Raw genomic sequence first — 27881 nt, 5'->3', positions numbered from 1 at the left:
TGGAATTTGAGACCTTAACTGCTATGAATCTGGTGCAGTTTGCTGTGGCTCCACAAGAAAAATAATATTGAATAAAAGAGTCATAAATTCCCAATATGAAGCGGGCTTTCTAATTTTAAGAGGAACTGTGATCGTTGAATTGCACCAGTGAGCACAAATGGCAGCAGAATTCTATTACAAGATATGATGGGTCAAGTTTGATTTGATGGAAATGAGTGAATGATTTCATTCATTACCTTTATTTGAGCTGCAGGAATAAGCTGATTTTTCAACAGAGGTTTTTTTCCAACCTGGGCTCACACTATCTTACCTGAAGGGGTGGTTGAACATGACATGGTGGCAGTGTGACCTTCGGTTGATGTCAGGGGTGTCTTTTTCCACAGAGGGCAACATCCATAAAAAAAAGGAAGCACTTTCATATTCTTTGCTATGCTAAAACAAATCTAAAATAGGTCAATATATGCTAAACTATTTGAACAAAATATTGCCATTCTAGTTCTGTGTTGTGATTAAAAAAGTAAATAAGGATACAGTATTATCGAATAATGTATCTTCCAGTTGCATTGGAACCTTGTTTCGTGTCATGAATTTGTTGCAGGTCTGACTCTAAAGAAATGCATGCAAACCAAATCAATGATGTAAATGCCATTGATGCATTCTAGAAAGCCAAAAATGTTAACACAAAATGAACATTTACATTTATTCTTACTTATACCTTCATTGAAGACACGATTCTTGACGTCCTGTCCCTAAAGACATGATGTGGCAGCAAGATCAACCACTACCACCTTCCTGTTTTGACATGAATTGGTTCATGAATTCAACAGTGTTTCTCACAGCAACCCAAAATGCAGCCAAGGAAATTTGCAAATGCCTGCATTTTGATAACGAAGGTGAGAATACAAATTGACAAATTGATTCATGTCGTGTGTTAATTGTACAGTAACCGGAGAAGGCACACATGCTGAGGCAAAATTATGGCAAAAAATTTCGAAATTAACCAAAAAACACACTGACTGGTACAGACGGTAACCAAGATTCCACTGCAATTATTGTATTTTTTTTGTTCTGAAAGAAAAACAGTGAGCTGCTGGCTGGAAATGGGCGATGAGTAACACTGACCTTGAGCATTGTATTTAACAAGTGTACTTTGTACTGTGTAATTAGCAGCACACAGTCATGAATGGTAATAACAGTACAGGAAATAGCCCTATCCAAAAAGGTACAGTGGGTAGAAAAGGTACATAGACACTTTGAACTTATCAACAATTTGGCACGCCAATGAATGCCGTTGCAGTTTATGATCTAAATGTTGTTTCACTGATGCTTCCCGCTAGCTATTTTTTGCACTTTAATCATATTTATCACATTCACTCACTGTTTTATTCATAAAAAGCATTTGTATTCATTGCCTGAATGTTAATAACATTCTAATTAATTCAAATTTGACTTAGCTGATTACTCCATGCTGGGCAATCCATAACGCTTCACAGAAGACAAGAAAACGAGCGACATTTTTCATATCAACAACCTCTCATTTCCTAGAAGTGGTGTCTTATGAAGGCACAGGATTAAAAATGACCATTTAATGATCATGATTGTGGAAAGCTTCCTCCAGTTGACATCCACATACACATCAGTAAACAAGCTGCAATTCAAGCATCCATAATACAAGCAAAGCAAAATAGACACAGTTAAGATGTACCATGTTATAGTTTTAATTTTTGCAGAGACAAAAATGACAAGCAATTTATTTACACAAACCTGTACAAAAGCAAATTAACTTACATAAAATATCTCATAAATAGAAGTGGACTTGCGTTCAATACACGTTGCCATGTTCAGCTAAGCTGCGTGCATAGTGACTCATATTAAACGATGATAGGTCGGTTCCTTGATTTCTATATCAACAGCCACGTGGTAATGGTTAATATTACAAATCCGCTTGCACGTGAGTCGAGAGCTCGGGCTGAGCACACACCTCAGGCAGCAGTGGGACTGTTCACGGCAGGTTATGTGTTTTGAGTCAGTGAATAAAGTAATAATTACAGAGTCTGAGAGCCTTTTTTTTTCCCCTTGCAACATCCCCGTCAACATCGACGGAGGATTGCATTTCATCACCCATCGTAAAACGGCGTGCAATGCTCGCCACACCCTGAGGTGTGCGCTCTGTCAGCCGCTCTCCCTCCACTCAGTGGAGTAAAACCATCACATTACCATTTTTATCTACAGGCCCCCATCAACTATGAGCAGTCAAATGACTCCAAGCATTTTTTTTTCTTTTTTTTGTCTGTCTGTTATCTCTCTATGCCTCTATATTCAGTCCTAGAGCTGGTTTCATGCACAAAGAACTTGACCTCTGATTTCTTACACACTCACTTGACAATTTATCTTAACTGTAACACAGCAAAAATAAATACAACAGCTCTGCAATTCATTATAGTCTTTGAATGTGCCATTTTGATCTCTTGGTTGAATTTTATTCCAAACGTTTTGTATAAATATATAAATGAGATGTCCGAATTTATTGCAAAGTTGCTGTATTTTAAGATTTATTGTGCCTGATAAATTGCAGAGGAAGCGCATGTACATCAGTGGAGCACGACAAATAATCCATTATATCGTTATGATCACTACCGACAAGCAACTTTTGAATGTAACCACAGTCATCCATTACAGTAATGCACTACACTAGGAATGGAGAGTTCAACAAGTGCTGCTTGGCTCACTCACATTTGACCTCAAAGAAGCCCCTTCACCACACAGGACTCCATCTTATGCATGGTAGTCTTTGTCCCAGTCTTTTCCAAGCCAACTTTAAACATACCAATTGGTATAAAAGGCACAAGTGCAATTTTGCATTCACACTACATTTTCTCTGTTTTTGTTTGCTTGTTCTTTTTTTGTCTTTGTTCAGAAGCACTAAAGAATATACAAGTCGCACCAGAAAAAAAAATTCAAATACAAAGTACAATTTCATGATCAATCTCTACAATTTCGGCTGTCGTATAACAAAGTGATGAAAATAAAATGTAACATTTGCTATGGCAAACAATGTTAAAACATAGGAAAAATGTGTGTTTTGTGTGGTAATTATGAAGATAATATCAAACTCCTCCCCAAAAGAACCAATGTACTAAGCTGTCCTACATGGCTAAAGTCTCATTAGTAATAAAGTAAGCAAGCATCAAGGTGAATTCCAATGTTACAGGGATACTTTTTTGTACATGTTGTTTTATAGATTTTTTTTCCTCTTCCTTCTCATTAAGTGAAGTAAGTTCCATAAAACGTGCAGTAAAAAGTAAATATTCATGTATACAATTGATAAGTATAGGAGTACTGTCTTTCCAACAAGTAGTACTTATAGACTATAGAGAGCCAAAATGTAGGATTTGCAACTCCATTCAATCCAAAAGGGTTTTACTGACCAACATACAAAAAAAAAAAAATCCATTGCATCTTGTAGTACTTTCTTTTACTACAGTGTAGCTGATAATAGGGAGGGGGCATAGTGTCAAGACATCACATTCCTATTACTTAATGACCCCCTTCCACAAATAAAGCTCTTCCAAAAGCATCATATGGAATGTTTTGTTTTAGGTTCACACTCATCCTGCCAAAAAAAATAAAGTCACATATCTGCTTGTTCAATATGCTGCTTTTTGATTGTTTACCGTTGGTTGAGCTGATTCTTACATTCGTGCTCAAAGATGCCATGGACTGGAGAAAGCAATATATGGTGCTTTATTAGGACCGTTGCATATGGGTTACTTTAAAGGCTTGAGAAAACCTAAATAAAAAGAAAAAAAAAACTGATGGTTGATGTATACGTTATGATATTTATTGCTCAGTCTATCCCACCATAAAGTAATAGCTGTATAAAAGTTGTGAACCTATTTTGTTATACACCTCTACAAGTACTACCTACAGTATAGCCTATACACATGAGATATCTGCTTATTTGGCCCATACACACAGCACAATTTCAATGAGACCTTCATCATTTTCATCTCTGCATGCCGTATCCCGACCATATCTGTGGTAACAGTTCCATCATAAGTGATCAAAATGCGGGCTTTCCGCAGCCCAGATGTTCCACCTCACAAGGGGGCTCATCCTCACCAATCATAACCAAGAAACATTGCAAGGAGAGAAAAGAAAATAAGAGCGCAGTGTTTATGTACAATTTTTCATCCCTACAGAGTGCACGTCATGGTCCATACGGTGTGTTGTTGCATCGACATCTGTCATTTGCGTCTTCACTTCAAGAAGTTGGTGGAAGAAGAAAGAGGGCAGAATGTTTTTTTTTTTAAATCTTACTCATTGCCAACATTTCCTTTCTTTTGGTCTTAATCACTGTTAATCACAAAATCCATGGATGTTCCTAATGATAGGGACCATACAGTATATTGTTGCATTGTTCCAAAAGAATACAACAGTGACATCCAGACACACACTGTTTTCTATAAAATACAGTATGTCTTTTGTACATTGTCATCATTAATGGGGCGGGGCTGTCGATGCATGCGTGTGGTGTTTTTGTAAAATGGTTATTGTACAGGTTGACTATCAGGCAGCAGACTGTGTCACAAGAGCCCGACACGCCAGTTTGACATCCCAGTATTACTCCTCACTTTTGGAGGAATAGCGCTTTAAAAAGGGCACTGTCTCTACGTTTTACTTAAATTTGTCGAAAAGTTTTTGGGGTAATTTTAGTCCTACCTCATTCAGTGCAAGGCTGGCTAAACTGCTGGCGCTGTATTAACTTGGGTAAGCGTTGTTGTACAGTATCTCCACATGTGGTGCTGAAGGCATATCAGACACTCACAGGTACACCTCCCGTCGTGTCAGAGTACCACAAGATGTGGGCTTGTACTCTCCAGTGGCCGCCATTGGGATCTCCTCAGTGGGGTGGCCCAGCGTTTCCTCTCCACCTCCAGGCGAACCATACGAAGCTGAGCCGTAAGAGGGCGAACCGAAGGCCTCGTAGGAGGAGGAGGAAGAAGCCATCTTCTTACTGAGCAGGTTGCGATTGCGGTCGCCCATCATGTGGGCGGCGGTGGGGTCTCCGTTGGCCATGGCGAGGGTCTCTTGGCTGCCGGGCTGCTCGGTGCTGCTGCTGCCGCTGCTGTTGCCGCTCATGAAAGTGGAAAGCTTTGGTTGTTGTGGGGTGGTGGTGGACTTGGATGGCCGCCGCTCTGGCGACGTACGTACAGGCATCCAGCAGGAGTCTGAGTGGCCATACTCGTCGCATTCCCGGGTACACTTTCCAGTCATGGCTACGTCAGGCAACGGCCGTGAGTCTAAGAGAAGAAAGAAATAGCATTGTGTAAGGGATTATGTCGGTTTTCAGAAAGAATGTATATTATGATGAATGAATAGTGTACAGTTCTAACACTTGCTGTGTTAAGTGTTGAGTAAGTGTGAATGCAGATGCAAGATTCTGCTTGATGCGGACGGTATCATCGCATCTGCTATAAATGTTGGCAGTGAATGTTGATTTGGGAACAAAAAAGTTGGTTCTAGTGACTTTAACACTAAGCGTGTATGAATAAAAATTTATTTTCATGCATACCACGACAGCAACTGTAACAGATGACAATGAAAAAGACTCCACTGGCTTGGACAGCAGCCTCCAACTCAAGAAGAATAAGAGCTGAAATCATGTCATGCTTCAAAATATATTTGTGCTGAGACGGGTGGAGGCGGGGGAAGCACAATGGACAACTCAACATTAATTTAACTTTTATTTTGGCCTAGACCTCGGTTACACATGATTGTGTGTGGCGGTAACACCCTGCTTTCTTATCTGGTGATTGACAGCTGGCAATCACATCCTGATGTAAGTAGCTTTATAGATTTGTGTGGTTTAAGCCTCCTGGTATCCTCGCTAATCCACTAATTATGCTTTAACCAATTACCTAGCTTGACGATGGCCTCAGATTAACTCTTGTATTACGAGACGCTTTAACAGACATTGCAGTGTCACTGACACGATCAGACAAAATACAAGTCATGACTAGCAGTCGTCCCACATGGAAAAAGGTAGTCATCCACGACGCATCTTTGTCCAAGTGGACATTGCACAGTGCCAAGTAATAAGTGGACGAGTGTTTCAGCAATGTTTGATGAAAAGATGCATGAGCAAACAAAACAAGCAGCGAGGGAGTGTGCAAGCCAAGCATGCCTTTGCCCAAAGTAAAAGAGTTGGGCTTACTTTTAATGCTCTTTTTCTCCTGTAAAAGAAAGAATATAGAAGAGAAATCACTTGATCTGTTTGTCATATAGAATGTACTGCATTCATAAAACTAGAGGTCAAGAAAGCAGATATGCAGGCTATGCAAGACACATGACGCACAGACACTGATCAGTAGTCGTGTGTTACGCTATGAGTGCCATTTCTACGTCGTCACCCTCCCTATTCCATGGAATTGATTCACAAGTAACCCCTGTAAAAAAAAAAGACCAAGCATCACCAGTCGATGCGCAGCAAACCCTCAGGGAGCAACTGACGCCAAAATCAAATAACTTTTGTCATTAGTGAATGCGACTCAGCTGCTAATGAAATCTAAATAGCCAAGTGAAGGAAAGTAAAGGCAAACGCAATTGAGAGATGCAATGTAATGACATGCTAGCTAATGCGATCAAAATGATGAAGCGTAGCGATGAATCATGGCATGACATCTTGGCGTGCCTCTCCTCCTCCCCCAGCTTCACAAAGACTGTGGACACTGATTGTCCTGCTCATTTAAAACATGCAATTGCAAAATCAGCTCGAGAGACCACGGTGTCCTGCACCTGATTCCTCAGGCAATCGCCTGTTCTGTCCGTTGCCATTCAGATGATCTAAAAATATCCGTCATGTTCTGCTTGTCATTTGCAATCAACTTTCACTGTCCTATCTTTATCACCATAAGCGGCAAGCTGGCGAGATACACCAGTGATGTGAGCTGATTATCTCAAGGTGCAGTCCACTGGCTCTATGGGCTTGTTAAGAATGATATTCATCACATGAATACTGCTTTAACTTCTATGGTGTTTATATTAAGAATTCAAAGACTGGAGCAAGGATGCCATTTTCAAATAAAGTATAACCATTACAAAAGTCTGAAATAAAATAACTTGCTTCTCGATTCCCACCGTTATAGCTAATAATCCAATCCAACTCCAACAATGTATTGACTGTTCTGCTCTATATTTCCTTTTTTCTGCAACATTGCTTCCATAAATACCAAATTAAAAAAATGAGGCCATGGAAAGCCATGTGAAAGATCAGCCCTGAGAGAACTCACAGCACATAAAGCGCCCTTTTCACCACACAATCAAGCGCTGTACAACACAATACAAGCAGGGTCATTCTGTTGAGTTAAAAAGCCCTCTCTTACAACGCTACAAAGCAGATCAAGGAGGCCTTCCATTCCAGGTTTTATCCCTGGGGCGGAGACCTTGTTATTTGCTGGCCTGAGACCAGCCAGGCTCTCCATCTCCATTGCTTGGGGAAAGGAGCTTTCAGCCAAGAGGACACGGTAAATTCATAATGGCCGACAACAGTCCATTTGCCCTCCTTCAGTTTTGCTTTAAATTCAGGAGTAGTGTGGAGGATGAAAGAGTGAAATATGATGACAAGAAGTCATGATTAGTCACTTTTTAAGATTCAGCTTCAGTTATCCAACCTATCTTGTTGAGACTGTGGGACATATCAAAGAACATCCACTTCAGCAGAGGACAAAACAATCAAGGATTGGCATACACCAAGCTTTTTCTTTTGTAAGGGTTATTCAAAATATTCAATACATGCTGGTGGACAAGAATAGTGCAATGTGTTGCTACATACACTTGCATTTCATCTGGACTGCACTATGACCTCTTGCTCTCTTTATTTGCATTTGCTTTGCTTGTCAGGTTGGAACTTTGTGTGCAAAAAGCCAGATATGCAGTTATTAGAATGATAGAAGAAGCACAAAAAGCCTTTAATCAGAATTTTTGTTTGTGTTTTCAAAAGACACCACATTCGTCTGGCAGTCACTTAAGGGCCTCACGCAAGGACCAGAGGACGACAGTTGAAGGCACGACGTATGCAAGAGATGGAAGGAGAATTAAAGGAGAGTGACAATGCTTTGAGTGTAGCAGGGTCAGAGCCTGGGAGAGGCGAAGCGGCAGATTGAGCAGAGAAGACAGCATGGCTGCCTCTGGGCCGTCATAGGCCAAACACACTGCCAAAGAGAACAGCGGAGAGGACAGAATTACAGGAGGATGAATCGAGGAGAGAGGAGATCTAGCATGGACGACAAATTGCAGAGACTGCACTCATCTTATCAGTCCAGTGGCAAAATATTAGTCAGCGACAAGGTCCTGTGTTGGTGCTGGGAACCTCATCAGATAATTTAATACACCTCCACCACATTCCCAGGAAAGCTCAAAAACACTTTAACCTCCAAATGTAATTTACACCCGTCCATATGATTCCGATTGGAGGGCAAAGACTAAAAAGGGTTGAGTGGAAAAACCAAAGAGAGCCTCAGTGAGAACAAAGCTCGGAAATGGACTGACGATTGCCTCCAAGCCCCTCATCAAAGGCCGTCTTGTTCAGACAGATCTATTTCGCGCTGCGGAGCAATCAGTGCGAAGATGACAGTGTACATTGCCGCGTGTCATACAGATTACTCCAATCTGCTGAGGAGAGCGGAATGAAATATTTATCCTGCAAAACCAACTGCTGCAAATGCTTCATGGAAAAATGGTAAGAGGAGTCGAAGAGTGTCACGACTGATACGAGGGGACGGGTGACGGGAAGAATGCACAGATTGGGATGAAACAACATGCCGTTCACTTCATCCCTCGCTACACATTCTTGCCTCGAATAGGGTCCGTTTTAATTGGGTGAATCTTGGTGAGAAATTATGGCCAAAGCGCAAGTCTCCCTGTGTGTGGAGATCTAGCGTTCCATAGCTCCCGTGGCATAGCCTCGCAGCTGACAGAGGCTGTGGAATCAAAGACGGACAGACAGGCACACAGAGGCGGCAGCGGCGGCTGAATATGCAAGAAGAGACACGAGACACGAGCATCAAGAGGAAGCACGGGAAATGAGGCAGGCAAAAAGAAGAACAAAGCAACACAACAGTCATAAGGATAAGTTGAGGGAGGAAATGTTCCTGAGAGAAAAGAGCGGAAAGACAAAATATTGGGCGCTAAATTATTAATGGTGTGACAGTGGGTTCAGACAGAACAATATCCACAGAAAAAGAGCAATATTTGTCTTTTTTCCATCCCTCTTTCTTGGCAGACAATTAAGGAGTGATAAAAGATGGCAGAGAGAATGCTTATGCTGCTGGGAGGTGGGATTAGAACAAAAATCGAGTCCTGGGGAGCAGTGACCTTTTTGAAAGCGCAATTCATGATGTGCACCTCAAGCAATGGCTTTAATTGAGGGCATTAACGTCAGCAGATGATTTTTTTTCCCCCATTGAACCAAGGCCAAGGTCAAACTGTTGACAAAAGTTAATCTAAATAGCTGAGATTGATGGGGATGCCATATTACTGTAGCAATGGCCCCCTAGTTTAGCCAGTTGCAGGAATGCGTTGTCGGCTGCAGCATGTGATTCGGGGTCTCATCTATAAAGCTTATGTAGAAACAAAACCGGGCTGAAAAGTTGAATACGAATATTTAAGTGGTGAAGTGAAATCATGTGTTAGAAATAAACATGCAATGGAAACCAAAGACGAATCCATCATTGCATGAAAACATTGTGCCATTATTGCCTTTTAAAAAAGCATTTGTTCCTATTTTACATGACACAGATGGATACCATTTGTAGCGTGCTATCCGGACTAAAAGGTACATGAATGCAGCAATTGAATCTTTCAATATTTTATTTTATCATCGTTGCATATGTGAAGTATATAATCAATAGCAACATTTATTTGTATTAAATTAACCTATATTTTGTGTGGATAGTGTCAGGGCTTGTTGTGCTTTGAAAAAAGACATTAGTTCTACTCAAGGTGAAATCTCTGAACCACAGCTTGTGTGAATATGTGCATATGCCACTTTTTTATCCAATCCAATCCAATCCACTTTATTTATATAGCACATTTTATAAACAGAGTTTCCAAAGTGCTGCACAGACTAGTAAAATAAAAAGTAAAAATAAAATACAATAAATAAAGGTACAAATTGAATTTAATCCAAAACTAAAAGATATAAAATAGTAAAATAGATATTAAAATATTAAAAACAAGAATCAAAGCAATAAAAGTATAAAAAAATAAAACCAATTAAAATAAAAAGAAAGAACTAAAAGACACAGGACCATACGATTCACTCCGAGTTAAAAGCCAGAGAATAAAAGTGGGTTTTAAGACGGGACTTAAAGCTTTCGATGTTGGGGGGCTTTTATACTTGGGAGGGGAGAGTTCCATAGCTTGGGGCCAACCACAGAGAAGGCTTGTTGCCCCCTGGTCTTAAGTCTCGACTTGGGCACCAACTTAGATATTCATTTTTTTTAATATTTTTGTCCGTACGCACATTTTGGGTTTCTGGCGTATACAGACTTTTTTTTTTTTTATATAGATTCTTGTTCTCTCCATATTGACTGTCCAGTATTTACTGCCTGGCAAGTTCAACTAAAGACAATCCTTTGGATTCCAATGTCCTACCTGAAGAGAAAAAAATATCACAAAAGCTAATCGTGTAAAGTACACATAAATCTTAAAATAAAATATAAAGTGCCATTCATTATTCTTGTGCTAATATTATGTTAGCGCTCCAGATGTTCCAATTGTTGTAAACGTGCTTTCTTGAGCTTAAAGACTGACATAATCAGATCATCTGGTGCATTGTTTGGAAGATGAGGCGAATTATGATTACGTAGCTTCCTCTTTTTAGCGAGGTCAGCACCCTTGCTGGAATCCTTTGCCCTGCTCCTGAGGTAATTAATTGTGGAGAGATTAGCTCACATAATTTCATCCAGGTGACAGTTCTGTAGCCAATTATCAAATATGCCCTGAGCTCTACCCACATCATCGCTCCTCTTTACCTCCTCCCTGCCTGTTAGAGAGGTCAACAGGCAAGCCAAAGAGCCCATAAATAAAGTGTCCCTACGTGCTTCCTCGTTCATCTTGTGCACATATGCTCCAGCACATGAAGCTTCTTTAGACAGCAGGTGGTTGTCCGCAGCCCAGTGAGTGAATGAGGAATGACGGTCCTCTTTATGTGTTTATAACTGGAATGGAGTGACTGTGAAACACATTTCTGCATAGGGATTAGTATTAGCTGCAAAAGCAACTAATAAAAGAATAAGGCTGCAGTCAAACGAACCATGCAGTGCATGTGTATGCGTGTGTGTTGATGTTTGCCAGCCACAGACAATAGATAAGACAAACACAATATGTATGAAGAGGCGGCGGGTGTTTAGAAAATGGTAGGGCTTTCTGAGCTACTGTTGTGTGCGCTTATTATACCCCTAAATTCTCTCTTCAGAAAAGAAAGTGTCATTGCATTCTCCTCCACTGCTGGTCTTATCACCCTTGCCCAGGTTCTCTCACACAATAGCCACTTTTTACACCATTAAATAGTTATTTGTCAAAATATGATTTCGATTAAATACTGCCTTAAAAATAAACTAGAGACAAGAATTGTTGCTTTTAACAAATCATACTATAGATTTTTTTTTTTTGAATTTTGCCCATCATCCACAATCCGTATATGTCTCTTTTTTGTTTGTATAAAAGATATAAAATCATATTAAAAGAGGCAGCTCATTACTGCACATAGTGGGACACACCTATGTCGCCTACAAAGACCGCTATTAAAACACCTCCAACAAGGTTTGATGGTTTTATATACAAACTGTAACCATGTAGTAAAATGTACATTCATGATACCATGTAATACTTACAGTATTTTGTCATATTTTCATCCTTTTAAGCAGTACCGTACCTTCCTTCCTGGTGCATTGATTTAACATAGCAAAATAGAAATGAACACCTACACCTAGCATTAACTTTTCCAAACTCTAAAACAGAAATGTTCGGTACACTTTGGTAGTGGCCTGAGGCATTCCGAAAAAAGAATTGTGAAATACAAAATGCAGATAATTTTTTTTTTTGTGGTGTTGTATATGAGTTGTGGATACTAACATTGTGTTTAATACTTGGGCAAAACAAGCCAAGACTTCAAAAATAAATGTAACAAAAATGTGTAACTCCCGGTCATTTTAATTTTGTAAAAGTAGCTCTTGAAAGAAAGAAAAGACTTGCTCCAAGCAGCGCATGAAATATGAAGCTATAACTAAAATGAAATGGCTAACAATCTGAATCCAAAAAGGTTGTAAACTGGTTCAAAACTCCTTGCAAACTTTTCCACTCAACTCAATCCGCTGATGAAATTGTCTGTAGCGGGTTACTAAGAAATTTCTACAGCAGTTGCAATTTGTGTCTGTTGAGACGTTATAATGAGATGACACTTGCCCCGAGGTTAGCTAAAAGATGATCACACAGGCTTTAGAGAGCGTTCCCTTAAAAACAGACAGAACACCTACCGAGAAAGTTGAAAATAAACTGCATCAGTCTGCTTTGTAGAGCGTAGCTGAGCGTGGATGAAAGCTCTAAAAGGTTGTGTCAGTCAGCAAATAGGTTCATCTTTAATGTATCCGTGTGTCTGACCAGTGTGCCCTTGTTGGTTAACAAATGAAGGCCTCAGGAACAGCATGAAGGCTTCCTGTGCTACTTCCAAAGTCATCTGATCATCAGTTTAATTTGCAGCCTCTGTGAAAACATGTCAGTGTACTTTCTCACTAGGAGAAGATTGCACTTGGTGAAAATCAGGATCTTTGATTCCTCAGGAGCCTTAAAACATTATCCATCCGGGCTTTCTAGCGAAAGAAAAAAAACTCAGAGTGATACAGCCTGATAACGCCAAGGTGTCCTGGATTATGGATAGATAGGCCACGGTTTGTTCCCTGCAGGAACGCTGTATTAGATTTCCTGCAGAGCTGTCACCTTCCCTGTCCACTTGCTGTCTTTGACTTGCGACTCAACTTTGAATCCTCTCCATTTTTCAATCCATTGCAGAAAAGAGGTGTCGAGGGTCCTTTGCTGCACTTCACCGTTCCTTCAGCCAAAGTGTCCTTGAGTTTAAACCTTTTCTTTGTACCTTCTGGTCTCAATAATTGATGCCTAAATATGCACCCCCGTTCAATCCATAGCCCTTTGTTAGCCATGTAGGTTATCCAGACAATATCAAAACAACTACAACAATCAGAACAGAGACTGTATTATTTTAAATTGATGGTTTTTTGTTTTTTTTTTTTAAATGACAATATCTTCCTCTGCTGATAAATGCATACATAACAATGGACAGGCAAGAGTGCGGCTATGTTGGGAGAGAAAGAGAGGAAGCATTTTTATGATACAAATGTATTACTCCTTTGAACGCATATTGTTTTTAGAAGCCAAACTCTTTACTCTTACACTTAAGTGGCCTCAGTTCCTTATCACCAAAATCCGACCAGAACTCTGTTCACAGGATGAAGTTGGGGGTAAATCACTGGTAATGCACCACACTGCTGATGGGGATGTCATACAACTTCATGTCAAAAAATCCAAACTATCCCTTTAAGTACTTGGGGCCCAAATGGTCACTCTGGTGGGTCCATCACAGGTGAATATCATTTCTGAAATGCATGATCAAAGTACCAAACTCTTGGTGGTGTCCCCCATCTTCTGTTTCCAAAACCAGTGAATTTAAATGGAGTGGATTCCCTATTTAAACAACAAGAAGGGTATGGAAAAAGGGATTGATGTGGTGGCATGCTAGGTGAGTTATGAATAGGGAGACGGCAGCGGAGCGATATCCACAGATTTGTAATGTCGTTAGCATGACTTCCATTACACGTATTATTGAACGTCCGTAGAGTCCATGTTGATGTTTCCATTCACACCTGATTTGCACCTCAGATGAATGTACAATTAGAATCATGTAACATACCTACAGGATGCCTTTGAAACACAGCCAGCATTCTCCATTATTCACCCCTCCCAATACCCACGACCACTTCCCCACCCCCCTTTTTAGCAAAGCTCTTGACCAATTGATTTTTCCACTTTCCTGTGTCTGCCTTTTTTCCCGTCTTTGATTCTAATGCTTCTGGGTTGTGGGAAATATTTATTCACATTGATCGACGGCTGAGCTGATGGGTCTTTCATGAGCGGCAGAAATCACACTGTTTTCAGCCCAACAAAATATCAGCCACCAGCTTTCAGCTTGTTTCTTTCTACCTGTCAACGTGAGCCAGTTCACTGGAATCCTCACACAGCCCAACACTGTACGCTTTTTGCATTCTCGTTTAAAATACAAGGCGCATCAAATTTTCATTGCGTCCAGCTGCCTTGGCAAGTAATGTACACGCAGTCTAGTTCTATTTTGTAAATCTTAACCCGTACTGTCAATGAATGGCTGCTGCATGACTCATGTATAAAGAATAAGTGCAGGGGTGTTGTAGTTCATAGACAGTGGTAATCCTCAAGAGTGCATTCTGGTGCACGAGTGCACACTCATTCATCTCCGGAGCGCACAAAGACAGAATCATTAACATGAAGTCTGCACTTATGAGGCAGAATTCATATTTTCTCAATATTGGCAAGTTATGAAAACCATTCAGTATGCATGAATGAGTGACACACATGTAAATTCAGACAGTCCTCACTGCCCTGCATAATCTATTGACAACAAGCCAGCTCCCAAAGAAGTTACCACAATTACAGTCAAAACTCGGCCCCAGTTTTTGCAAAAAAAGATTTTGCCTTGGTTTTCATACAATGTTGCACTTAAACTTCCCCTGTACTGTAACATTCTGCAAAATCAAGCGCATGTTGCTGACTCACTCTCCGAGATTGTTTTATAAATAATCAACCATGGGGCCAAATAACATTAAACAGTGTCTGTAATTTCATAAAGAAGGTGGGAAACACTAATGCATTTGATGTCAACTATAATTATTTTCTATAAACTGTATTATTGTTAATATTTTTGGGTGTTTTGGATTTACATTCTTTCCTGTGGAGAAAACTGCCTCGATTTTGTCTGTTTCAGTTTGACCTTTTGGAACAAATTAATGAGAAAAACTGAGGATTCGCCATATGTGTTGAGGTCAGAATAAAGCTGTACAAACACTACACCGTGAAGCCAATAAGATGTTAACATAATGAATTCAATAATTTTGTTGCTGCTATTGTTATTGTTACTGTGTATACGTATGTGTTAATTTTGGAGACGTCAAAGAATATATGTGACATAATCAAAGGTCCAATGATATATTATAGTGTAACTTTTCCGATTTTGTGAGTTTTTCCACACACACACACACACACACACAAACAGAACAGAAATAATGAAAATGAGTGACTGAGCTACAGCAGAACATGCCACCAAATTAAGAGAGAGCAAGCGGGAGAAACAATCAGTGAGCGCTTCAGAGAGTGAGAGATACAACTGAGAGAGTTGGTAATATGTTTGGGAATTTAATAAGGCTCAGTGCTCCTCAATAATATCACCAGCTTTGCGGAGTCCTCTGGGAAACATGAAATGTGTCGATAAAGGATGATGCCGCCCTCTGACAAACTGCTAAAAGCACTAACGCAAAATGAGAAAAAAAAAAAAAAAGCCACGTTCTGCCTTCATTGCTCGCGTTCATGCTAATGTGCTCCAGGTGACAATTTCTTCTTGTGTGTTTGGCCAAACCTTCTCACTTTAAGGTTGCAAACACTGCTTATTCAGACACCTAACCAAGGTCAGCTTTGTAGGATAATAAGGATTGTTGGATGAAGCATAGTTTCTAAGCGTGCGTGAAAAAGCATTTCACTTGAATAGCCTCTCGATAAATAACAAGGGTTGTAGATTGCCAAGAACCAACACATTATGGAAGGTTAGTAATGATTTACAGTAGATACGGTAAATTGAATTAATTTGTTCCAGAGACCCTGAAATATGGACATAAAACACATCTGATAGACAATAATTATAGTTTTACACGCAAAAAAACAATGCTAAATATATATAAATGATGAAAAAAATGGATACACCTGAATCTAAAGAGTTAGTTAGAGCTGTGAGATGTGACTTTAACTTTAATGTAAACTTTAGACGCAGGTACAATCACGGTTACACACACTGGCCCATGCTCCTGCAATGTGTTTACTAGGTAACATACAATAGCATTCCAATCCTATTTTAACCGACACTACCTGAATTTGTTACGAGCCCTCGAGTAGTACGAGAAGTGTTTCTGCCCTTCTTCATGAAATTGTCATATTATTTATGTCATTTTATTTTGCAGGCGTAGTTAAAAATAAAGCCAACACTCAGAAATTCACAGTGCACTTGAACGCCTCATTAGCGCAAGGCGACAGTGTTTAATAAGAGGAAGGAAGGAGACAGAAACATTGTTCTGTGTGCGTTCAATGGCTAAATAAAACAACCCCACACGCATAAAAAAGATGATTAAAGTATTCTGTCTATAGTGTCCGAAAGTATCACTATAGCAACCATTATCCATCCTTCACAGAGGCCGAGTCACAGCGTGTATGCTTTGTTTGGGCACTTGACTAGTTAGCCGAACGAGAACAGAGACTAGAGGCACTACTTTTTCGTTGAACACTGAATCACACAAAAAACAGGGTGAAAGTTCCGAAAATGTTAGAAGATAGAAATGAACCCGGTGTGTGATGTAGATATTTTTGTGAGATAGTTCATAAAATACATATAAAAGAAAAGAAACAACCGAGTTCTGTTACAGTGTGTGTGTGCGAGATGCATTGTCTTTTTCGATCCACACACATCAGAAGCAAGTGAGAGATGCACCTGGTCTGCACTGTCCTGTCAAACAAAGACAGACAGACAGCCTCTCGCTCCGTTGACTTCTATGAAATTTACATACTGCACTGCCTGCTAGTGTAGAAATCACCCTCAGGCTGTACCAGACCTCAATTTTAGGACAAGCTCTTTTTCACTTGCCTCAACCCCAATCTCCCTTGTCGCTACCTCACCGGGACTTGCTCACGCTTGACAAAAAAAAAACCCAAACATGTACTTTGCTCCACTGCTGCAACAATGGGCCGTCAGCTTTCAGATGTGGGATGCAAAGCGTGAAAGGCAAAAAAAAAGAGAGAAAAACATGGTCCATTTCTTGCTTCTCCCCGCTGTCCCTCACTCCTCTGTTTCTTATCGAAGCTCACACTGATGTTCACATTCCCTCGTTCTGGCGATCAAAGCTCACCTGCTCTTTTGTCTTCCCTAATCCATTCTCTCATACTCGCACAATCTCCCCTTTCCTTTACCTTTGAAAATTTCCTCCTTTCCCTTCCTTGCTGCATGCCAGCCCCCTCGTATTTCTCTCATTATATTTTTCTGTCTCTGCTGATCGGCCAACGACTCCCTATTGGCAAATTCATGAGATTGATCATTTTTATATGGGTGGGTGGCTACACGAAAAGAGTCAGTCCTCCCCGCTTCCCCCGAAAACCTCAGCCGACAAGCCGGAGGTTCGATATGGACTGGGTTCAAGGTTGGGAGAGGTGGTGGGAGAGCGGCTAAAAGGAAACTCAAGTGGAGTCCAAGCAGAATACTAATAAAGTGTGGCATTCCAGGAAACCAGCTCCAGCATTAACGCTTCATTTGCTTCAGCACTTTGGCTTCCATATTCTTCCTATGTTGGTACTTCATTATATGTTGATATGGATACAGCTGTGTTGAAAGTGCACTAGTCACAGGCATGCAAAGAGACAAAAAAATACACTTAATATATTCATTTTCCTTTGCAGGCATTCAATTCTTTGGTTCCATTTTCTTTAATGTCTCAGCGACGGGAGTGTGTGTTCAACATAGTGAGAGCAGAGAGCAAGCGAGTGGCTCCATTAGCATGATTAAAAGGACAGTAACAAATGACTGCAGTCTCACAAAAGCCATGTGACTATCACAACAATATATAGGCCAAGTATATCGCATCCCTTGACGATTTCTTTTAAAGAGACACCTTATAAAATGGAACAATTTGCCAAGTTTCCTAGATTGCTTGTCGTGTTGTTTGTAGTATTCTGTGAATTTGTTTTTGAGTGTGCATATGTGTATGGATGCATCAAATATTAATGGCCGCATGGTCGCTGGTGGAGCCTTGTTATCACACTTTCTTTGGGGAGGGGGAGAATGCAGAATGCAGAGCCGCTTTCATTACTACAACTGCTGAGCTGCAAGGGAAGGAGGACACTAAAAATAACTTTCAAAAGCCCTAAACCTGCTTTATTTCTCTCATGCAGGGTGCAAATGATGAAATCTATTTTTCTTCCATCGAGAGACTGACCTGCACAAGTAGTAGTCAATCTTCTCTCACTTCACTTAAAAACAAAATCTTACCAGTAGTTGCCTTTTGCTGGTCAATTTTTCCAACATAAGGAAGACATGCCCGTTTTGATGTCAGTATAACGGAAGGAACATGGTTCTATTTTTGCCCATTCAGCTGGCATTCATTAATATTGGAAGCGGCGTAAATGTGATAAAAAGTACTGCTGTACATTAGCAGATGGACTTTTGACATCTTTGCACTGCTTGGGTAGCAGGTGCTCAAGCTTAGTTTGAGTGAGAAAAACAACCACATACTATCAAGGTTGCTTTTTACTATACATTTATACAAACATAATGATGGTGTGCTGCCTGGTATGGACATACATTGGATGTAATTACACTCAGGGTAACTTAAAGCTGTTTGAATGACTAAAAGCCTGGAAAATGCCTGGACATGAAAGCAATAACATGCAATTGTCAATTCTCTGACCCATTTAAAGTGTATAGAATAGATCCATAACAATACCATAATCCGTTAACTCAGCCTCACAAGACCAAATACAATTGGATCTCTTGTTTGGTCTCATTATGAGACAGCTGCTGAAACTGCTTTTTGAAACCGGCATACGATCAATACTATCTAATTGTTGCTCAGCCTAAGCATGAGATTAGTCTTTGAATGCCAACTGCGGCATGATGTGAATCCAACACCATCAAAAGGGAAAGAAAAGTCAAGTCTGAATTGATCCCACAATAGGGAGGTGTTGTCATTGATAAGTACAAAGTATTAAAACCACCTTGTCATTAAATGCTCCACGCATCATGAATGGTTTCCCATACATTGCTTAATGTTGGCTTGTGTAATATGTTCGAGGAGAAAACAGCAGAATAAATCATTAGGTTGAGAGTTGTGAGCAGAATGAAAGGGATAAGCTTTGGCTAGGAGACATCTATTCTTGGAGTGTGTCTGTCCTATATTTTGAGAGTCACTGTGCTACTGCCTTGCATAAATAAAAAAAATGCAAAAATGGGCTTTTGTCAAATGAAAGCATCGTTTTGAAAAATATATTTAAAAAAAAGTGGTTTTTGCTCCATTCTACTGTACAGTACAGTGTTTATTTCTCACATCATTTACATAAACTGTACTACAGAGCATACTGTGCCGTGTGCATAATGTGCAAATTGCCTGAAACTATGCTATGTGCAATGACAAACCTGCCAACAATTTTTCACACAGATTTGATAACTCTGACACAACAGTCCCCATAAATCGATTACACATGTAAGCATTGGCTGAAGATCTTCTGTATTTTAATTTAATCTTGTTAAATCGCACCATGTTGATGGTATGTTCTGATGAAATATAGAAGTGACATTGTTATAATAAAGACTGAATGTAATGGGTTAAAACTAGTTGGATGAGCTTTGTTTGAAGGCATTTTCATTGACCAACACCCACTAATAGCAAACAGAAATGAAAATAAATGGTCTCCAAGCTCACAGATGTAGATGGGTATTGTTTTTATTGGTTTCCACCAACATTAGAGCTCATCTGACCTGGTTATTGACTTGTTGGGACCAACATACAATGAAGTGTGACAGCCATAAGAGTTGGAATGCTCTCGCCATGACCTTTAAACGTCCGAAAGTTTCTTGTCAAAAGGACTGTAAAACAACAATAGCCATTAATGTGCACTAATGCTGCTAATAAGAATTTAGATGAGGAATAGGAGGCCGTTTATATTGCAAGTAATAGCTTTCCCCTGAGACCCCCAAAATGTCCCAGTGTTGTAGAAGTCTTCCTGGAAGACACCAGTACACTCGGAGGCTGGTGATGACATTTTGAACCCCCGCAAGGACTGAATCATTACAAGCACCTCCCCACTGGACGTGTGGTGGGATCAGCAATATTTCACACTGACAGAAGGGCTTGACAGCAGGCGTTCACACATGAGCTCTTCTCTCCCCTTTATTCATTAATATCTTTCTTTTCCATTGGAACACATCCCTCGACAGGAGCACATTGAAGGGTATTTGTCTAATGTGAAGCAAATTTGAAAGATTGGCCTGCTTGGAGGAGCGTGTGTGACAAGAACATCGCACTCCAGTTGTAGAATCTGTCTTTCTCTCTGTCTTTGGTTGTGGTTGTGAACTCTTTTCTCAGTGGTTCCATCCAACAAAACCTTATCTTGTAACATCTTCCACACACGACAACGAGCCTCGTACTTGGAATTGTCCTTATTTGGGTAGAAACCTCTATTTGCTCCCAGGACCCCTGTGTACTGCATCATTCTCTGCTTACATGACGAGGAGCCAAAAAAATAAAGTTTCCTTACTTGGTTTGACCTTCCACAAAGTTAAGCCAAACTCATCTTTAAACAATTTGGAAATAACAGCCTAGTCTTTGGCAGGAACCTAACAATCTCCAAACAAGTGAGGCGTATTAGCTTTGGATGCAAGTGATGTGGAAAGACAATCAATCCCGCTGAATCACACAGGAGTAGTCATTCTTTTGTTGTACATCTTGCCAAGAGAAGGGCACGTCTCTTTGGGTGGCCTATGTTGGCTAGATTAAAATTTACATTCCCAGCTGTCTGGCCGCTGTGTTCTCATTAGTCCAGTCCAAGACAAACCAGCTAAATTAACAAGGTCTGGCGTAAAAGAAAGATTCAATACTATCCCATCAAGATGAAATAGCTTTGACAGTTTTATTTGGAACATGTTCACATTCTGTGTGTTTACCATCATTTTTGCAATCTCTAATACATTTGTGATGAATTTAAGATGTATTTGTCAGAACCAAATAAGAACAGTTTGACTTAATTGGTGCTTGGGTGCACTCCTAGTTGTACAATACACTTTTACCAGTTGCTGGGGCTAAAATCTCAAGTCTTCATAAACTCCCCCCAATTGATCTCACTATCACCAATCATGAGCGGTGACTAATACCATTTGCTTGGATCAATTAGGCTGATTGGCTTGGGCTCCGTCTTGGCCAGCCCAGGGGGTTGGCAGTCACAGACAAGTTGTCCAATTAAGTGAGCAGGAGCACTTGCCAATAATGGCTGAATAATGGGCCTTAAGGGGGGTGTGATTCATCGCCGACATGAGGCATCAGGGAGGCAACACATTGAGTTTGGGGGAAAAAAAACACAGATTTCTTTTTTATCTTTCTTTTTTTCCCATTTTGATCAATATATGAGCCCTGTGGCTTTGAAAATGTCCTCATCCTGGGCTTATAATAATTAATTTCAGGGCTGCCCCCTGAGTGTACCGTGAGCAAATGTCACCATGTACTCTTTTGAAGAGGTGGCTTTAATGAGATTCAGGTAGGAATGAGCAAACAATTTTTTTTCGAGATCTTACTTTTGACAGTTATACATTCAAAAATAGACCCATAATTTGCTCCGAATAGCTGCTTGGCAAAGGCTAGAAAAGTTCACGCTTTTTACTCCTCCCATTCTCTTCCTACTGTGTCTCAGAGTCTGGAACAATAGGCAATAATTAGTTGAAAGGCTTTAATTTCTGCGGCATACATCTCCCTCCCCAATCATTTGCTCTCTCTCCCTCACTTTTGTTGCTCTGTCCAAAACCGACAGGTTGCTTTATGTCACATCTAAGCAGCTGTAATTCAATGCACCATGTGTGGCGTCTGACAGTAGCGTGTTTAATCTCTCCCTGTCTAATTCTTGTCATTGGTACCACCTGATCATAGGCCCGGAGTGGGAGAAGCCACATTGTGCATATGAAAGGAGCATTTGAGATGAAGACAGGGATGAGCTGAAGAGAGGCTGCTATCTTTGCTGCCTTCTGTTATCTTTCTTACTGCTTGTATTTTCCATAAAATGATTCTTCAGGATGTCGTGATGTAAAAAAAAAAAACCACACCTCGTTTTGCTTCGACATCAACATAGCTCTGTTGCTATCAGATTGTGAAGATAAATTATTTATTTCTTCATTCTCCTGCTGATTCTTCCTCATAATCTTACGTCCACTCTGCTGTCTACTCCTTTCCTCTTGGATTTGTGGACGGGAACTGCACACCAGGATTAACACGAGGGTATCACAAGGTGCATGAATGCTCTCTGTGCTTCAATATAGTACAGTACATAGTATCTTCCTCCTACACTGCTTTGCTTATTTTTCCTCTACTCTTGTATAGCTTCTTGCTGCTCCTTTTATATTCACAGCTAATTGTTTAAAAATACACCTTGCTGTTTTATTTGAAGGACGGCAGGCGACATGCAAGCTTGCGACAGCTGCAGCCTGAATCTCATTGAATATGTTTGAACATCAGGGATGAGATTCTGCTGACCATAATGCCGCGCAGTTACCAGCAGGGTATTATAGGAGGGAAAGCAATTTGGTGCGGAGAGGCTCAATGGCCTCATGAATCAAGCCAATATGGACAATGCTAGAGCAGTTAAGAGAACCCGGCATGCCGCCTGGAGATTTCCCTGACACTTGCTGACTGCCACACGTCTGCGCCAACAACGCCTGTGCAGTCATTTTAACTGGGCTCAGTGTCCTTTTGTGCAAGCTTATTGTCATCAGGTTGAGGTGGTCTGCTGAGAAACACCTAGTGAGGTCAAGCAAAGTATCAGCAACATAAACCAAAACACTTTTATGGCTTTCCAACAACTTGTTGATGGCATTAAAACACTTGCCATACACGGTCCTAGCCCCTTCCTCCTAGCCTAGCCCCTACCTCATTGGTAACTGTGCAGCTTAAGCTGCTAACGCTAATGACGGCAATCAAAACATTGGCACTAATGCTGTTAATAGTGACGATAGCGCTAATGAGGACACTACCTGGGAGGCTGTTTGCTTTAGCTGTTTTTCTGGCTCACCCTCCGGGACCACAGATAAGAGACCCTGATATCCTGTCGCAGTGATCCCCAGGTGGTCTCCTGAATGTCCTCGCAGGCTCTCATCTGCACTGGCGAACGGCTAATACACATCGCTAATTAAAGACAGGGGAATGAGGTAACTGTCAGGGTCCCTCAAGGGGCTTGGTGAAACATCCTAACTGTTCTCTCACTGAGACAAGCCCTCAGCCCAAGGGGTGGGGGGTGTGGGAAATGGGGGTCATGCGACAACATTTACAACTTTGGTTTCCAAACAGCTATTTTTCTGGCCTCAAATAATGAAGTGTCAAGGCAAGAAATAAAGATGTTTTTACTCTTGCTGTGGATAAAAACTGAATTGTGCATGGCTACTGTGCAGAAGAAGAAAAAGACAGGAGCCCTTAAGTGTTTCTGTGTTGAGAAATTCTACTGTATATTGTGTCTCTCACCAAAGGTGTGAGGATGACAATATCACCTCTGTCATGCTAAATCCCATTATTAATCTGCTGGTATTGATTGGCCACCATAAGCATCTATTTATAGGACTGTAGGGCTGACATAGGAATCAGGGATTTAAGGTGAAAAGACAAGGCACTCCCAAGTGGACTACATGGGATAAAGCAGTTTCTCTGAGCCTGCGCAAGACCAAGAAGTAACAAAGTTCTTCTCATCGGAGATTTCCGCTCCCCAAAAGCACAGCATCATCGTCGCCTACGCTGGACCTCAAAAAAGGTGAAAAGAAAATGAGCCCCCCTGCCCTTATTTTGGTGTGCTATCTGGCAGTTGCCCTTTAAGAGTGAGAGTCTGCAGGCTCCATTCGGGAGCCCAATCCCCTGTTTGGTCATTAAAAGCAGTTTCTAGAATGGCATCCATCTGCTGCTCCCTCATTACTGCTGTGAGTGATGGCGGTAATGTTCCTAAATACGGTGGTGGCAAATTGTCATCGCAACCCTTGACTCAGGGAGTGGACACAAGCCGGCTAATGATGCCAGTGTGTGGATAGAAGTGAATTGTGCTTCTTCCAACTTGGACTCAATGCACAATTGCATCATTAAGAGTAAATGGCATGTCCTCCCGGTGACATGGCTCACCTCGCTGCAGCGTTTGCGCTCGGGGTCGGCTTGTGCTGCCACAGGCTTTGACTTAAAAAGTCAACAATTGCTCATCGCTGCCGCATGTCAATCAATGTGGCTCTGCGCTTTCCTCCCCCAAACCCGAGTCCTTTTTTTTGATGGCTTTGACTGGATGGAAAACTTCCTAATAAAGCGTTGATAAAGAGCTAAGCGTGTGACTCAGCAAACAGCGCATTCACTGAGGATAAATGCCTTTTCCATGGAAGCCATTTTGATTTCACATGCTTGCCATCAAGTGAGGCGACCGCTATTTCTTTCTTTACGCCCCAAGTTTCCATATTTAGCTGGAGAGTTCATCCCCAATAATGACCTGGTTCTCACAGCTCACAGTTAGGGCAATGTTGGGGCTTACCTCCTCATACAGTAGATGGTGGTGCCAACAATCATCTTTACAGGCATGCAGCCATACATTTGAATATGCAAATGTGTGCCGCAGAATTAAAAAAAACAAAACTGCCAGATTGGTGCAGACTTGCATGTGCTACCCTGCTTCATGAGATGTCCTCGTGTTCAGAGGGAAAATATATAGTCGAGTAAGCACTAATGAGCGCATTGTCTCTGTGGCCCAGTCCCTCAAGCGTATCACACACAAGTACACGCACACACACATCCCTCCCTCAGTCGCATCTTTACTTCAGTGCTACTTTATGACATTTTGCTATTTGTCACTGCGCCTCCTCGCCAATCTTCTCTTCACCACTTCCCTATTTATCCTACTCCCTGGTGGGGCATACTCCTGTAAGCGCCACTACGCCAGCGGCTGTTTGTTTGCATTGCGTTGTAGGGGCCATGGGGGTTCCTTGGGGCACAGGAGAGACCAGGGGCGAAACTCGAAGCATTAAAATAAGATGGAAAGATGTCAGAGACGTTCCCACAGGCTGGCCTATGTTGTTTAAAGACAGGTTACTAAACTAAATAGAACTCCTCTGATCTCCAGGTAAGGTGTTCAACTTCAAAAAACATTTTTTTTTGCATCCGGATGAGAAAGTCACTTTTTTTTTGTTTTTAATAAAAACCATGTTATTGTAAGACAATCAAATTGTAACAGACTTTGGCCATCATCATGGGGGAAATAGGGCTGCCCTCTGATGGGCTTTAGAAATAATTGACCCCCAAGATAAGGGATGCACGATTTTATGTTTCTTTGTGCAAAGAAAACACAAACACACAAATTTCCACTTGTTCCACTAGACAGGCAGACAATAAAGGGGCCACTCTAATTCCATAAAAGGTGTCTTTGTGGTATATGAAGCTACAGCACTGTGGTCCACTTCACTTTAACTGGTAATTATCACTGTCTGCCTGGCAGAAGAGGAAGCTATGCTTTACTTCAAAGAACAGCAAAGACTGAGGACACAGAGGAGAAGAAGACCATGAAACTAGGTGATGAAAAGGTATCATTACTTGGTCATTTATCTGTAAACATTGGGAAGAAAGAGAAGGTGCTGCAGCATGTACAGTATTCCGTGGGAACTCCTGGCTGACAGGGAAAACCCATTGTGAACAGAAAATGAATTAAAAGCAAAATGAGCCAACTCTTCCATTCTATTTCATTATTCCAACTTTAATTACTCGCTTATTTAGGGGAGATGGTGCTCCATGATGAAAATGGACACTCTTTAATAACCTCAGGCTCCTCAAAAAGGAACACACCTTGATGACGGAATAATTAAAGCAGCGAGCGATGAGATACGATTCATTACCTCCATCTCTAACCTCTCATTTTGAATGTCCTCTAACGAGAGAGCCAAACTGACCATTGAGAAGGTGGGGGTGTGAAAATAATAATGGAAAAGAATCCCAAAGATCAAAATTTTGAATGTTCGACACTGCTGATGTGTGAAAAGAAAGTATCTGCCAAGGTTATGTCCCCTCGTGGGCGGGGTAGCGGTGTTGACTTTGTACGTGTCCAGCAGTGCCCCCCAGGGGGGAGTCTATTTAAAGCAAGGGACGGACATCTCCTCACTAAGAAATGTAGGGGAGAGAAGTGGGGCAGGACATTTGCAGTGTCCTCCATGCAAACATGCACCTACTGTAAAGTATATTCATTGCAAACATGCCCGAGCTTGGACTTTGAAAAGGACATACCGCAAATAGCAGACTTTGTATGATAAATCAAAAACATTCGTCAAGCTAATAAACACGACTATTATCAGTAAGTGGTTTAATAACCATGTTTCCAACATAACCAAATGTTGGATTTCCTTTAATTGTACATACTGCATGAAACCGATCTTGTCCACTGATCTTACCAACCTCTGCAAAGGTCTAAAAGTCAGCCTTTTGCTCTGCCACACTGACGAAAAGGCAATCAGGCTAAGGCTAAAGCTAAAGCTAGAAAAAGCCAGGTGGTGGCCTGCTCTTAGCGCTTGTGAGCAGTGAAAAGTACAAGGCTACTACGAGGACGATAGTGGAACTCATGGCATTGGACGATGAGCCGTTTCCAGTCACTGTGCTCTTTACTTTTGGTAAGATGTTCAAATCATCTCCATTGCAACCTGATGTTCAAGCTTCGTTTGGAACATTGAAGGTGTGTGAAGCTATTTAAAAAGATCATTTCGGTGATTGGTGCATCCCTACCAGTAACAATGTGTTTTATTGTAATTATACAGTAGCACCTCAGTTAGCGTCTGTCCTGGTTAGCATCTTTTTCTGTTAGCGTTGAAAATTTACACCACAATTTTTCCTCGGTTTGCATGCATTCTCCAGTCAGTATAGACGCACATCTTGTGTTGTTCATACATGTGTGAGTTCTCAACTATTTTTTAATTTATTTTATATATTTTTTTGTTAGCGTCTTATTAGCTAGCAAAACAAAATGGCAACTGAAACCAGAAGTCAGTCCGTCTACTATGTCATCAGCAGTTGAAGCAAAGCACATTTTTATAGTTTTACAATTTTACTTGCAATAGAATAAAACCATTCTAAATATATATAAATGATGAATTAAATACGAAAGGGATACATTTAACATTTAAGCTGACTGTTCAAAGACGCAATGTTCATTTGTCCCTTTCGTTTACCGTTTATACATATTTATATGAATTTCAAAGTGTTTTCTGCATGTAAAACTATCATTGTAAAACTATAGCAATATTAATATTAAGATGTTTGGCTTTGTGGAACAGATTATTTGGATTTACATTGATTGACTTGGTTAAGGTGCGAGTTGGACCTTCTCGAACTAATTAATGATGCTACTCAAGGGTCAACAGTACAGCAATTAGTAACTTGAGCGTCGATGGGTTTACTGGGTTGTGTTAACAATGATATTGGGTAATAAGTCAAATTTGCAGCTTTAGTTACCCACAATATGTCACTAAACAGGCTTGATGTTTGAGGTGATGGTGGCCTATTTAATACAATAACAACCATCACATGTGCTGTGCGTGATTTTTAGTCCAGGTATTACAAACCATGGCCAAATGTGTGTGTGGGTGTGTGAGTGTCGCTGTAACTAACCTATGTGCCCTCATGGCCTCACCTAGTGAGAGAGTCACGGCTCGTTAAGCCAGGAAAGATGATAGGGCCTGACACATATTTACTGAAGCCACGCAAACAAATGGC

General features: G+C 40.8%; 1 protein-coding gene across 6 annotated transcripts in view; it reads right to left on the bottom strand.

Moving 5' to 3' along the window:
* Positions 1–1020: 1020 nt before the first annotated feature.
* pcdh7b (protocadherin 7b) overlaps positions 1021–27881 on the bottom strand; it is an 87209-nt gene continuing 60348 nt past the window's right edge. For 2 of the 6 annotated variants that reach the window (XM_058065673.2, XM_058065674.2), the window contains exons 3-4: positions 6218–6236; positions 5155–5303 (exon numbers count right to left, since the gene is read on the bottom strand). In XM_058065673.2, coding sequence (XP_057921656.2) covers positions 6220–6236 — 17 coding nt within the window. In that variant the 3' untranslated portion in view covers positions 5155–5303; positions 6218–6219. Of the gene's footprint in view, positions 5304–6217; positions 6237–27881 lie in introns of all 6 variants that reach the window. The other 4 variants (XM_058065671.2, XM_058065670.2, XM_058065672.2 and 1 more) reach the window with 3 other exon arrangements.

This window comes from Doryrhamphus excisus, linkage group LG2 (genome assembly GCF_037039965.1).
Source record: "Doryrhamphus excisus strain RoL-2023G ecotype Guam linkage group LG2, RoL_Dexc_Guam_v1.1, whole genome shotgun sequence".
Taxonomy (NCBI): Eukaryota; Metazoa; Chordata; class Actinopteri; order Syngnathiformes; family Syngnathidae; genus Doryrhamphus; species Doryrhamphus excisus.
Note: the sequence above shows the minus strand (reverse complement) of the source record. Positions and strands in the feature narration are given on the sequence as shown.